This window comes from Papaver somniferum, chromosome 7 (assembly GCF_003573695.1).
Source record: "Papaver somniferum cultivar HN1 chromosome 7, ASM357369v1, whole genome shotgun sequence".
In the NCBI taxonomy this organism is placed as follows: Eukaryota; Viridiplantae; Streptophyta; class Magnoliopsida; order Ranunculales; family Papaveraceae; genus Papaver; species Papaver somniferum.
The window spans coordinates 96932357-96947971 of record NC_039364.1 but is presented as its reverse complement, the minus strand read 5'-3'; the positions used below and the strand labels follow the sequence as shown (position 1 = coordinate 96947971).

The window sequence follows — 15615 nt, the reverse complement described above, 5'->3', positions numbered from 1 at the left end:
AACAGCGGCAACTGCTGCTTCTTCCTTTCTCAGTTTTAGGGACTTGAAATGAACGATTGAGAAAAGAATTTCTCGATTTAGATCTCTCGGCTTTAATAACAACAACCGTTTCTCAATGAACAAACTAAATTTACAGGGAATTACAGGGAAGTGGTGTGTCGGGGGAGAATAAAATTGTTGTTGGTGTTCGTGGAGATCCATTGTTGCTGCTGGTGATGATGGTGGCGGGATAAGGAGTAGGAAGAAAAAAGAAAAAAGAAATCAGAGAAGAAGAAGAAGAAGAAAAGATGAAAGGGTACATTTGGATTTTTTTAAAATAAAAAAAGTTAAATTTGCTCATTATCATTTGACTTGGGGTTTTTGTCCCAGTTTTATTTGAAACGGTTTTTATTTGGTAGAAATAATATGACCGATTTTTTCTTATCACTAATTTGTTCATCTAGGAGTTTTGTCACTAGTTTTGTTACGAAAAAAAAAATCAAAGGAAATATTATCTCAAATCAAAGTGGGACCAAAGAATATACGTTTGCCGAATTTCACAAGACAAACAGCCTCAAAAATCGAACAAATCTCAACGGTTGTCCACTACTCATCCATGGATCGAACGGTTTAAAACTAGACACAAGAGTTCTCTTTTTCTTAGCTTGTCCTTGTCGTAGACCCGGATACGGATTCGCTCCTTATTTATTCTAGCCTTACAAATACACCATTCATTACCTTTTCTTTCAGGACGCACCCTTCTCTCTTCTTCTCTCTTCTTCGGCTGTGCGTTGGAAGTACGCGGATCAAGAAACATGCAGATCTTTGTGAAAACTCTTACTGGGAAAACTATTACTCTTGAAGTTGAAAGTAGTGATACCATCGATAATGTTAAGGCTAAGATTCAGGTAACTATATCTCTTCTTCTTCTTTTTTTAGTGATTTTGTGTTTGAGTTGATTTGTTTGAAAGGGGTTATTGTTTGTGATGGTGATTTTTATGTAATAGTATACTTGATTTCTGTAAGTGATTCTAGGGTTTATATTTCATGAAGTGATTTTTAGGGTTTTGATTTCTTCTAGTGATTCTAGGGTTTTGAAGATTTCTTGTTGTGATTATAGGGTTTCCGTCTTTACTTGTTGTTTGATTTGTTGAGTTCATTGATTCCCTTTCAATAGTAGATACTCATAATTACACAGCATACATAATGTCTTTTCATATCTTGATTATTATGTGGGACAACTCTGTGGTTGATTGAAATCTATACTGATAATCTTTTTAAGTTAGGGTTTCTCTTTAACAATATCATAGCTTTGGTTGTTGGTTGTTTTATATGTTTGATTTTTTTTTTCTTTTGAGCTGACCCCTGCACTTAGTCTTCAGGCTTTAGTGGAGGAACTATTATGATTTGTTAGATAGCATGTGTAGTGTATTAGTCATGTACTCTTGCTTTTCGAGACAGGGTTCTTTGCTCGTTACTGTTATTCTAGCTCTTTGCTTGATTTATTTTGTATGTTTGATATTCTTGCATAGTGTTCCTGGTTGATGGTTGTCCTGTGTGCAAGTGAATGAATCAATATATAAGTGTAAAAATACTTAAGTGGTTGTAATTTAATCATGTTCCTTTCAGGATAAGGAAGGTATCCCACCAGATCAGCAGAGGTTGATTTTTGCTGGTAAACAATTGGAAGATGGTCGTACCCTTGCTGATTACAACATCCAAAAGGAATCAACCCTTCACTTGGTCTTGAGGCTTAGGGGAGGAACTATGATCAAGGTTAAGACACTTACTGGTAAAGAAATTGAAATTGATATTGAACCAACTGACACCATTGATAGAATCAAGGAGCGTGTTGAGGAGAAGGAAGGCATCCCTCCTGTTCAGCAGAGGTATGTTATTTCTCAATAAATATCTGAGTTGTCATATGTCTCTATGCTCCATCGCAATGGTTTCTAAAATGCCCCGTGTTACTTCAAATATGCAGCTTTTTTGCTTACATATATTTTGACTGTGTTAAATTCAACTTATGAATTGAGAACCTGATATCATTGGTGTTTCTGGCTGACATTGCTAATTTGTTTTCTCAGTAAGAACTACTGATTTTGCTTGTTTAGGTTATATCTGTCTCTCTTTTGCTTTAAAGCTATATCCCTATATATGAAAGAAAAGCTATATCCCTATTTTGATGTTTAGCTAATTATCTTATTTCTTTGAGTGTAAAATGTTGTGAGGTGTTTCAAACTAATCTTCTGCATCATCTGTTGCTTCTGTGAATCCATATTGCTAAGTTTAGTGCCTCATTGGTATTCTGACTGAAATTGGTTTGCAGGCTTATCTATGCTGGAAAACAACTTGCTGATGACAAAACTGCCAAAGACTACAACATCGAAGGGGGTTCTGTTCTTCATTTGGTCCTCGCCTTGAGGGGTGGTCTTTAAGGCTTTTTATTTTTCATATGGGAATGATATATATCAAATTGTTCAGGGGAGTACTTGCAAACTAGCTTTGTTATGTGTAGATTTATGTTTACTTGGTGGAAGAACATGCTCCAAGGAAAACATATATTTCTGTCAATAATTTTTTGGTTTTCAATTGTTGTGTGTGGATCTTATATTTCTTCTGTTGTGCATTTTCCTCTCCAGATTTGTGTCATGTTAGGGGTGTGGTATCTGTGTTCCAAGGATTGAACTTAATGGGTTCTGATATCTATGAAGGATCTGGTAGAATCTAGGGCCATTAGTTACAGAAATCCTCGTAACTTCGAGGGATATCTTTTTTGTAGTTCAGGCAAATCAATGCTTGTAGTATTGTTGATAATACTGTTCCTGCCTTACCTTCTGAGCATAGCAGCTAACTCCGGATTTCCAATTCCCAATCCTTCTGTTTTTTATTTAGTGGTTTCGGGAGTGTTGTTCTAAGGAAGTGTAACTAGATTTAACACACTTAGGCTTGGCATTATATTATCAGAGTATAATGCCGTTTCTCTTGGCATTATATTGCTATACGCTTATATGATGCTGTTTCTCACAATGGTGAGCCAACTCTTGGGCCAAGTATTATGGTTAGTGTTTTTCTTGACTTAAGCACGCATCCTTTAGCTATAACCGTTTAATTGAATTTACCATTTAAGCTTAATATTAATGCTTCATAAGTGGACCTACATATCTAATTACCACAGGGGATAAGTCAAGAGAATGTAAATTACCACAGGGGATGGTTTTTTTGGTGGCCTTCGGCTTGGACCAAGAAAAATGACCCATCATAATGTTTGGTTTTAAATGAGCATGTCCAAAGGGGTGGCCGAATGAGCAAATTTTCCGATTCCCACCCACACTGGACATGGCAAACTGGACAGGCAAAGGCTCGAATCATTCACGAACCGAATTTGACAATTCACAATGTGGCGTAGAATTGGGTGTTCCTGGACACTCGTTATAATAAGTTCAGAAACTGAACTTGACAGTTTGTGAGACAAAAAAAGAGGTTCTTGCACATTTTTTCAGAATAAGTTTGCAGTTTAGGAACTGGATAGGTTCTTATTTCCTACTATGTTATTCGTATTTTCGGAAGGGGCTTAATCGGCTAGGATTCTTGGAGATTAAGTTTGTAACCTATATAAATAGGTTTTAGGCATTGTAGAGAAATACAATTATAGAGAGATTTTTCTAAATAACTTTTGAGGATAAAAGTTAGGGTTTCGTGGTGAGTGCAAATTAGAATAAGAGACTATGCAATCGTCACGTGTAATTTGCAATGTAACCAAGTACTTGATGGGATTCACACCAAGGTGTTATATATTGTACTCATATCTTCATAGCGGATTTGAGTTGGTGCGACTCAAATTGGACGTGGACAATATATACACGTTGTATACATTGTTGAACCACTATAAATCTCGTGTCATGTGAGTTTGAGTTATCTTTCTCGTTATTATTGTTGTTTGTGCTTGGTTTACTTATTATTCATCATAACATTCCAGGATCCTGTTTATTCTGTGGTTTGTTAGAATTTTTGAAAACTAATATTAGAGGGAACTGTGTTAGAGAAGAAAAATCTTGATAATTGGTATCAGAGCATACAATTGAAGTGGGAGTTATGAGTGATAATAACGAAAGTACGGTAGCAAGGGTTAAAGTTTTTAACGGGAAGAACTTTGCGTTTTGGAAGTCTCGGATGGAAGACTACCTAAGCGAGAAAAGCTTTGGTGTTTCATTGGGTGGAGTCACAAAAAATGGAGCACTCAAAGATGAGGAATGCTTAGTTCTTGACCGCAAGTGTGTGTTCATGATCCATAGGTGTCTCACAGAGGAACTTCATGACAACATACAAGATGTTACTAATACAAGACTCTTATGGATACAATATAAAGGTTGTATAAAAAATTATCAGCCTCGCGAAAGATTATGTTGTGCGAACAACTATTTAATCTACACATGCAAGAATGTTAAGCGATTTCAGCACATATTAGGAAGTTTAAAAATCAATTATTTCTGAATTAGATTCCAAAAGTTAGTATTACTTTTGGATGATGGAATTTAAACTTTATGGTTGTTGTCTTTTAGTGCCAAGGAGTTGGGAGACGACAAGAACAACTATAAGAAATTATGCAGGGAGTGAGAAGTTGAAGCTTGATGATGTGCAACAAAGGTTGATCACTAAAAAATAAAGGTTGATCACTAAGAAAGAAAAAAGATTAAAACAAGGTTATATAGTGGTTCTAGTTCTTCAAGTTCATCCTTTGCACAACAAGATAATAGAGGCAGAAGTTCAAATAGGAACGATGACAAATCTAGGTGGAAGTTTAAAGGAAAGTCTAGGGGAGATCTCAATCCAAACCTAGAGGTGTTGTGGAATGTTTGGCGCGTAAGAAAGTACGACACTACAAGTGTGATTGTCAAGAAAACAAAGGTGTTAATTACGGTGGAAACAAAGATAAAGAGGTCAACATAATTACAACTGCAGATCCGGTGAATGTCCTCGTGTAACAATAAGGTTATTACAGAAGATTTTCTGATTACTTTTGGAAGACAAGCAAGATAAGTCTTAGATTATAGACTCAGGAGCTTCTTTCGACGCAACGGGTGATAAGAGTATTATGATTTATTTTACCAAAAAAAATACGTGTTTCCTGATCTGACGGCTCTAAATGGGTCTTATACAGTGATAGACGGTCCTCATTCCTCTAAAAGTGGAAGAATAAATCGTTGATGAGAATAAACCCACTTTTTAAGCCCTCATCGTAAAGGTTCTGACTCGGCCATATACATAGTCCTTTCAACTCCTACCCCAATAAGTTTTTTCATTCAATGTATTTCTGAAACGAAAATAACGTATTTTTCCACTCTCTCTCCTTAATTCTCACATTCAGTGTTCATTATTCCCTTAATAGATGTTGGGGAAAAAATGGATAAAAATCATATCCGTTTCTTCTGTTTAGTGGAATGCAATCTTGTAACCCAAATTTGTCCAAAAAATCGACTCATTTGACGTATCTAAAATTACAGTTCTTATATCTTTCTCCCAATTTTGGGTTTTGGTTTTTTCACTATCAAATGGTAAGCCCTAGATTTCTGAATATCAATTTTTAATCTTTTTATATCTGATTTCAGTTCATTTTTGTTATTTTGGTGCATTCTGCATTCGTTCCAGTGTTGCTTCACATGCACAAGTCATTTCACATATAACACATAGATAAAGGTTGTTTTGATTAAGATTAAGGTTTGAGTTTATATGAAAGGTTGTTTTAATGTTCAGAAAGCATCACTTTACCAAGGTAGCAATGTAGCAAAAAAAAAAAAAAAGTTCAACATTATACGTGCAATATTAGCAATTGGAAAGGGTAACTTGAACCTTGCACTAATTTGGTGAACAACGGATCATATATATATATATATATATATATATATATATATATATATATATTTATTATTTGTTTACATATGGATTTTGCAGGCATAAAAAAACCTCATGTATCCCTCACTTTCAAAATCTATTAAAGGTAATTTGCTATACAATTAGCGTTTTAATGTTTTATAATTTAGTTTAAAACTTCTATGTAACTGACACAAGCTTTTATGCAGAGAATATTTTTTTATCTTTATATATATATAATAGGAAATTACAAAGATTAATTTCAATTTCAGCAAGAATGACAAGTTCTTGTGAGCAACAGGAGCATACAGAGACAAAAGAGAAACTTGAACATTTTTTAAAACTAGTCAAACTAACAACTCTAGAGTTCCAACACATATTCACACCAATTTTACTTCTTTTCTTAAAAGGTTTAGATGGTCTTGTTTGGTAAGAACTAGTTTCTTCCAACCCAAATAACAATCCTGCACAAGTCAGGAGAGTTAGGATCATTGAACAATCCATCAATCTCTCAGGGTTTCACGGGTATATGACAATGCACTAATTGCATCCACTTCTATATTGGGACCATTTATGGTAACACGGTAACTGAAAAGAACCAAAATCAATAGTACCCACTGGTGATATGGTCTTGCTGCTGCTTTTCTTAGAGATAGATGTTCTATTTGTTGTTCCTGTGATTGTTCATGTGATTGTTGTTGTAGTTTCTGTGACTTGTGGTGTTGATTTTGTATTATTGTTGTTGCTATAATGATTTCTGCCTTTTCCGTTTTAAAACTGTGATTTTCTTGCTGCTATCTCCCGCTGAAAGTGTTGTGGATGAAGAATATTTAGGAGCCGAAAAAGCTTGAATTGTTACAGATATAATGAAGTTAAGATTATAATAGTTACCTTCAAAAAGAACTAGTTAAAGAAAAATGAAAAAAAGACAGAAACAACAAACTCAAGAAATGAGATTTCTTCAACAAAGATGTATAAGAAGGAGATAAGAGTTGGGATTTGAGAAGATTCGCTCAAATCTGCTCCCATATGGACAGATCTGAGCAAACAATGTCTAGGGTTTTTAGGTTTTCGTTGAGGATTTTTGGAGAGAGGTTGGAGAGTGCTGATTTGCTATGTAACAAACACAAGCTTTAATGCAGATAATACTTTTTTTTATCTACATATGTATGTATGAGTCTTCATTCTTTAACACAACCCAAACTTGTTAGTGTTACCTTTCTTTTCGACTGATGTGTATGTTATTTAATGGAAACAATGATGGTAGCGGTGATGCATGGAGTGTAGTACAATGAGTAAGCCAGATGCATTAGATGGACAGAGAACCACGGGTAGGAGGAACTAGATTTTCAATTGCACCCGCCCACAGACAATAATATTTCTTCCCCAAAACATGTTTTTCATTTTTGGTCTCTAGCTATATCAACTGTTAATTTCACTAAGACGATGAGTGTGTAGGTAGTTTTGATGTGGTTTTAATTACTTTCTTAACCACGACATTTTTTTTTGTTGTTGTTGTAATGGTTGTTCGAAATTTTATCTGGGCGCGCTTATCATTGCAGATTATATACCCTCCGATTCTGGAAAAATGATACTGTCACTTTTCATTTTACTCTAAAAATAGGCCAAATTGAAAAAGTGATAGTATCTCTTTTCCAAATGGAGGGAATAATATTTGATTGTAAAATAAAATAAAATCTCAAGGTAGTAGTTGATGAGAGAAAACAATATTATGGTGGGTTCATAATATGCTTACCTGATTTCAACTTTGATTAACTCTTAATAAATCATTTTTGTAAAAAACATAGTTTTAAATTTGAAGCAAAATTCAGTTGGGGTTTGGAAAAGTTTTATCTTCACATAATTGAAGCTTAGTTGGGTTTTGTAAAAGTAAAAGCAAAATTTGTACAAAATTGTCATTGTCCACAAGTTTGATCGAATAGACAGGGAAATAAGAAACAAATGAACTGGAATCCAACTCACGACCACTATATTGTGATCTAACTGAATTTATATTTTGGGAGCAAGTTATGATTATGGTCTACTCTTTCCGTTTCAAAGTAATATGCAGGTTTCATGTGTTAATTATATACGAAACCAGCATATTATTTTGAAATGAAGGGAGTACTTGATTTCCAATTGTTTTGGATGTTCGAAAAAAAAAGATAGTTCTTAATTCACCGTTTTTCTAGAAAATATACTTTTATATACCGTTATTATGAATCCATACAATTAAATAGAAAATTTTGGATTTATTATAAACAATATCAAAAGTCGTTATTTTTGTGATAGGTTTATGTTTGTATTGAACATCATGTAGTATAGTAGGTGAATAAAATTACACCACAACAACATATGACACTATGATTTTAATTAGATAAAGTTACAATTTGCACCATCAATTTACTCATATTTCAAATTTAATCGTAAACTTTTGTTTCTTATTTAAATTTTATCCATAGTATGACATTATCTGATCTTCAATGCTTCCGGTGACGGTTCGCATTATATTTTTCTTTCACGACGTAGTTTTAAAAAAAAAATACAATCAATTTTATGTGTGTTTTTTACAGCTAAAAAATAATTGCACTAGTCTATTGGACACAAGTTCCACCGTAATATGATCATAGCATCGTGCATCCGTCATAACAACGAATATAACAACGCCTACAAGCAAAGATGAGGTTTAACAATGACATGAACGAAAAAGAAAACTACTCTCACACCCCCTCTCAATAGGAAAAAAAGCTCCTTTACCGGCAAAGTCACCTGCTCAGATCTAGTCCATTTTGGGATGGATTTGGATGGGATTTTCATTTCTTTCCTTGCTTGTATCTTTTTCTTTGTTCTAGCTAGGTTTAGCTATGGTTTTCTCTTACCATTTGATAAGCTTTGTACACCCTTATGGTGGTTTTTGAAAAAGCGGGGGTCTAACAACCACACCCAATATTTCGCTTAGCAATATGTATGGACTAACTCCTATATACTTTTAAGAGAATCAACTAGACAGTCAGACTCAATCTTAATAAAAATATATCAAAGAGTCATATCTCTCCTTCTCGATTCAATACTTACTTAAGCAAATAGAAATCTGCGAGTCTAATTGAATACAAGAGAAATCACTTGAACGGTACCAAAGACCAATGTTCAAGTATCAATCAATTTCAATCAACAACCAAAGGTTGGATTTTCCAATTGATCGATTCAACGCACAACCTGTGATATTTCAATTATATAACAAAATATAATGCAGAAAAGAAATAACACAGACACCAGAGGTTTTATTAACGAGGAAACCGCAAATGCAGAAAAACCCCGGGACCTAGTCCAGATTGAACACACACTGTATTAAGCCGCTACAGACACTAGCCTACTACAAACTAACTTCGGTCGGGAGTGTAATTAAACCCAATCAATCTCACACTGATCCAAGGTACATTTGCGCTCCTTATGTCTCTGATCCCAGTAGGATACTACGCACTTGATTCCCTTAGCTGATCTCACCCACAACTAATGTGACAACCCGGATTTTCGGACTTCCAGCGGATACAGATTCGACCTTGTGGGTCGGATCCGATCCAGCTAGCAAGTCCAAATTTCCGAACCGCCACTCATGTAGGACCATATTTTTCGTTCCAAAAGATTTTAATAAAATACAAAACTCAACTCAACTGAATTTTATAGAATGAAATATAATATTACTTATAAAATTACAAGAATGTAAAAACTAATTACAAATCAAAAGTACAAAATTGAGACAAACCAACACCTCGATAAAATCCAAAACGCGATACCCAATCCCCATGATACAAATAATTTCTTTTACGGCTAGTCTTTCTTCATTCTCTGTGGAAAGGGAGGAAAAAGGGTGAGCAAACCACATCCCAGTAGGAAGTATCCAAAAATAATAGAGTGCATCGAAAAACAAACAAATGCAACGGATATAATAATTAAGACCATGCACAAAAATTCACAACAATACTTACGACATTCTCAACCACAAATACTTAACATTTTCTTACTCAAAATCTTCAATCTCAAATTCTAGCTCCTTAATCTAGTTGTCAGAGTTATTCCAGTAAACGAACCACTACTGTTCCCCGAACAGTCTTCCCAGGGTAGCCACCAGTGGTGGGATGCCATAAAGGCCTGACATATTTTTTTACTCAAAATCTTCAATATAAAATTCTAGATTCTTAATCTAATTGTCAGAGTTATTCCGGTAAACAAACCATTCCTGTTCCCCGAACAGTCTTCCCAGAGTACCCACCAGTGGTGGAATGCCATAAAGGCATGACATTTCAGCAGCAGACAGATACATATTTTCCCATAACTCATTTCAAATCAGTACACTTAATCCAACATGCACCTAACCATGTTTAGAATCCCAAAGACTGTATCGAAGTAAGATCCATCCACTAACCCACTTTCGCAAATCTAAACTCAATTTCGTTCGCAATAATCTAACACATTAAATTTACTATCACAAACCAAAACTAATACTATAATGCGTCAAGTTCATTTTCAAAAAAAATATAAATCAATCAAAACTCAATAATTATACATTAGTATAAATATATAAAATTCCTAATTAAATCAAATTATACAAAAACTAAATAATGAATTATAAACAAACATGATGATTATTAGTATGGAAATCCAAAGAAATCAATATAACTTTAATGCTATAATAGGTTTATTTGATATTAGGTAGAAACCCCCTACCTCAAATTGCTTTCCAAAAATCTTGATATAACATTTTTTTTTTAATAAATCAAGTGCTTTTGTTTTTATCTTCTTGTATAGGTAAAATCATGAGACGGAGCATAACTTATGAAAATGATGAATAAAAGAGCCTAGCTTTCTTTTGTTGTTTTAGAAGAAAAATCGAAGAGAGAAGAGAAAGAGAGATGAAAATGGTGGCTAATTTTTGTTTTCGTTTTGTTATAAATAACATTCACTCAAAAGGAAATATAAACAAATAAAACCCATCATGTCAACATTTCTTTCATTTTATTAGGAAACGTTTTTAATCAAGCCAAACCACATGCAAATAAAAACTCATTGATTTTAAATTGTATTTCCTAATTTAAATGTTATTTCCTATAATAAAGTGACAACCCATGCATGCTATTTATTAATTCAAACTTACTAAAAGAAAATAAAGAATCTTGTTTGATATATATGTACACTTAAGTAAAATAATTCTTTCCATCCTACACAAATAAATTCCTTAATTCATTACTAATAATGTTTATATTTTTATCCAAATATACCTTTCATACACCAAAATATAATTTCACATTTAATATTAAAAAAGATTCCTTTAGTTTTGCTAACATTTATTAGACACTTAAATATAAATCTACCTATTAATTAATTCAAAAGATATGCACACATATTTATCATAAGAGCCAAATCATTAAATTGTCAAAATAGTTCAAATATGGTCCATTTATAATTTTATTATGTACTTAAAATCCATCCTACAATTAGCTAGCTAAAAATAATAAATATGTTTCTTAACTAAAATTTAGTTACATGTAAATACCAATCACTGCACTGACTGTGCCATATTTAATTAAATCATAGTCAAATAATTAGTCAAAATAGAAAATGATTTATATTTTCAAGAGGTACTAAGAGCATAATTCTTTATCAATTATAGTTTTAGACTAAAATCCGAATAAATAATATGGATATGGTTTTAAACGCGAAAATCACATTAAGAAAATTATGGGGTTTTACAACTAAGAGTTGCTACGACCCAAAGTCGAAGACTTTAATAAACAAATCTGTATCACACAGAAAAGTCTAAGGTAATAGATAAATCTGTCTCCCACAGAAATACCTACGAGTTTTTGTTCCGCCTTTTGATAAATCAAGGTGAACAGGAACCAATTGATAAACCAGACTTATATTCCCGAAGAACAGCTCAGTATTATCAATCACCTCACAATAATCTTAATCGACTAGTGAAAGAAGATATTGTGGAATCACAAACGATGAGACGAAGATGTTTGTGACTTCTTTTATATCTTGCCTATCGGAGAAACAAATCTCAATCCAATCTTACGATTGTACTTAGTACGATAGAAACAACAAGATCAGATCACACAACTACAAGAAAAGTAGTATCGGTTTGGCTTCACAATCCCATTGAAGTCTTCAAGTCGTTAACCTACAGGGTCTCGGTAGAAACCTAAGGTTAAAGGAGAATCGACTCTAGATAAAACAACTAGTATCACACATGAGGTGTGGGGATTAAGTTTCCCAGTTGCTAGAGTTCTCCCTTATATAGTCTTTCAAATCAGGGTTTGCAATCAATGTTAGCTTAGTAACAGAGCATTCAATATTCACCGTTAAATGAAAACATGATTAGACTCAAGCTAATATCTTTTAACCGTTAGATCAAAACTTAGATTGTTACACACAAATGAAATGCACGTTTATCTAGGTTTGTGTAACCGTACCCAAACATGTGCATCTAGTTGGTTCAACAATAGTTAACCAAATGGTTAGCCATATGAGCACTTTCATATCAACCATATTCTTCTTTACCATAACTAGTTCAAATGACTCAAATGGACTAGTTAGAGAGTTTTTCAATTGCTTAGATCTTATAGAAGTATACAAGACACAATCGAAGCAAAAACGATTTGATTCACTCGAATCGATTCATGAACTTTATAGCCACGGTTTGCAAACTTGCATTGCTTAGTTTATATAAGTTTAAGTTCACGAATAATCGTTTTTAGAAAATAACCAACTTAAGTACACGGACTTAAGTACCCGATATAAGTTTGTTTTCATTTCACAAACTCCAGCAGAAATTCTCGGGATGAGAACCTCCGACAGTACGCGGACTGGGTACGCGGACTCTAGTTCCGGTTTTCCTGAGCTGCAAAGTACGCATACTTTGGTTCAAGGAATAAGGACTTATACATGTATGATTTACCACGGAATTCTTATATCCAACCATGGTTATATAATCTAAACTCTCATTTCAATCATTGAAACATTCTTAGAGGACGTTATATAGTTGTTGTTCACACACTATTTTTCGTCAAAGCAATTTTCAAGTAATTGAAACTTAATATGACTTTAGTCACTAGTAAAGATGAACTTGGCCATAGAGAAAGCTTACCAACACATATTTCGGGAAATAGATAAGCGAGATAAACTCGGCTCGAAATAGCAAATGTGTATAATCAAAGTCTATATAGCAAAACGACTTTTGTCTCAAGATAAGAGATAGAGTAGATAGACTTTTGAGTGATAGATAAGTTCAAGTCTCCACATACATTTTAGTCGATGAAGTTCCACCAGTTCCTTGAGTAGTTCTTCGTCTTTGTATGATGATCGCCATGGAGTCTTGAGCTCAACTACACTTTCTATCCTAGTCCGAGACTTAGCTATAAGTAGACTAGAAATAAAGACTTATAGTTTTGATCACTAATATTGACAAACATGCTTTAGATAGCAACGCATGCGAGTTCGACCGAGCAGTGCTCTAACAATCTCACCCTTTGACAATTTTAGTGACGAAACTATCAATACATATGGAATACAAAAATAGATAAATAAACTTTTGTAGCTTCTCTTCCACATGCATGATCTTCTTGGTTCTTCAACATTACTCGAAATCTTCGTCAGTTCCAAGTACTCCAATGATCCCAAAGGTTGTAAGTTTAGTATCACCGTTGTTGAAAATCCATAGCCATAACAATGAGAAAACAAGAATTCTCAATCATTGTTACACAATGTCATAGTATTAGTACACAACATCAAAGTTTAATTGCATCACAACTTCGACAACAATACTATGGTGATATGCATCACTCCCCCTTAGTCAATACTCCATCTCACATGGAAACCACTCCTCCTTACATAATGATCCGAAAACAATATGTATTTGTAGTGTGAACTACACATTAATTCTCCCCCTTTTTGTCAATAAAATTGGAAAAGGTACGAAAACTAGTGGGATCCTAATGAAATTTCCATAGAGACATTTCATGACCAAAAGCAAGCACATATCAACTTTTTAGATGCAATCATATAGCTGAAGCTAAATGCTTTCATCAAGGAGTTTATAAAGATACAAGATAACTCCTATAATATTCCACAGCCGCACTCCCCACAAAGATTTGGCAATTAAGCACAAGTTCAATTAAGAACTCTCCCCCATAAAATGTCATTCCCGAAAGAACAACAAGAGCGACCTTATTTTCACGAGTAAAGAAGGATTTATTTTAGACATAACACACTAAGAAACCGGAAAGAAAATCAACCTATTGAAACAAATGTAGAATTGAAGTAAACACTTACTGGAGTTCCAAACTCAATTGCCCAAAAGATCGATATAAGCACAAGGGCAAGAGTTTTTAGGAACAACTAATGAACCAAAACAAAACCAATAGACTACCTTAAGTGTTGAAACGTAGCAGTGCCTAATGGTTTGGTAAGAATATCAGCTAATTGTTGTTCGGAAGGCACAAATGATACCATTTTCATAGAGATCTCGAATAAAATGGTACCTTATATCAATGTGCTTTTTTCTTGAGTGCTCAACGAGATTCTCAATGATTCGAATCGCGCTAGAGTTATCACAAAAAATCTTCATTATTCCAGTAACAATTCCATAATCAGCCAACATTTGTTTCATCCATAGAAGTTGAGTATAACATGAGCCGACAACAATATATTCTGCTTCACATGTGTACAGGGATTGTGAATTTTGTTTCTTGCTATGCCAAGTCACAAGATTCAGTCCTACGTAGTAGAAACCCCCTGATGTACTTTTTCTGTCTTCTACACATCCTGCCCAATCAGCATCAGAATAAGCAGAAAGGTCAGTTAGTATCAAAAGTATAAGATAGACCATACCCGACCGTGTGATTCACATATCGTATGATCCTTTTTGCAGCTGCAAGATGAGATTCCTTTGGATTAGCCTGAAATATAGCACAACAACCAACACTAAAAGCAATATCAGGTCTAGTAGCTGTAAGATATAAAAGGCTACCAATAATAGATCGATTCATTTTTTGATTGACATTTACTCCTTTCTCATCTCTGTGTATTTTACCAGTAGTGGGCATAGGTGTCAGTTTTGAAGTTGACTTATCCAGACCGAATCTCGAGAGAAGATTCTTTGCATATTTTTCTGGGGATAAGTAAATTCCATCCTTATGTTACTGAATTTGTAATCCTAAGAAGAACTTTAATTTACCAACATTGCTCATTTCAAATTCTTTGCCAAGAGAGACTTGGAAATCTTTTGCAAGTTTCCCAGAAGTTGAACCATAGATGATATCATCTACATATACTTGAGCAATGACAACATCTTTCCCACTCCATTTGGTAAACAAGGTTTTATCAGCTCTGTCTCTCGAAAAACCTTTCCTAAGAAGAGAAGTAGTAAGTTTTTCGTACTAGGCTCTAGGTACTTGTTTTAACCCATATAATGCCTTTTTAAGCTTAAGAACATGATCTGGGAAATCAGGGTTTTCAAAACCCTTAGGTTGAGAAACATTAGGGCTGCACATGGGCGGGTATGGGCGGGTATAAGCTAAAACCAACCTCGCACCCATAGACTGCGGGTTTTTATTTTTATAACCAACCCCGCACCCACAAACAGCGGGCGGATGTTAATACCCGCCCGCTGCGGGTTGGGCGGGTATGGGTTTAAGTGGATTTAACCCGCTTTATATTCAATGATCATCTAGTTAACTAAATTTTCTCTCACCTTGCTGCCGATGG

At 34.2% G+C, this 15615-nt stretch overlaps 1 protein-coding gene across 1 annotated transcript; it reads left to right on the top strand.

Moving 5' to 3' along the window:
* The first annotated feature begins 709 nt into the window (after positions 1-709).
* LOC113297916 (ubiquitin-NEDD8-like protein RUB2) lies at positions 710-2620 on the top strand. Its single transcript, XM_026546520.1, has 3 exons — positions 710-887; positions 1609-1868; positions 2309-2620. The coding sequence occupies exons 1-3, from the start codon at positions 795-797 to the stop codon at positions 2415-2417; spliced, it is 462 nt and encodes a 153-aa protein (XP_026402305.1). The 5' UTR covers positions 710-794; the 3' UTR covers positions 2418-2620.
* The last annotated feature ends 12995 nt before the right edge of the window (positions 2621-15615 follow it).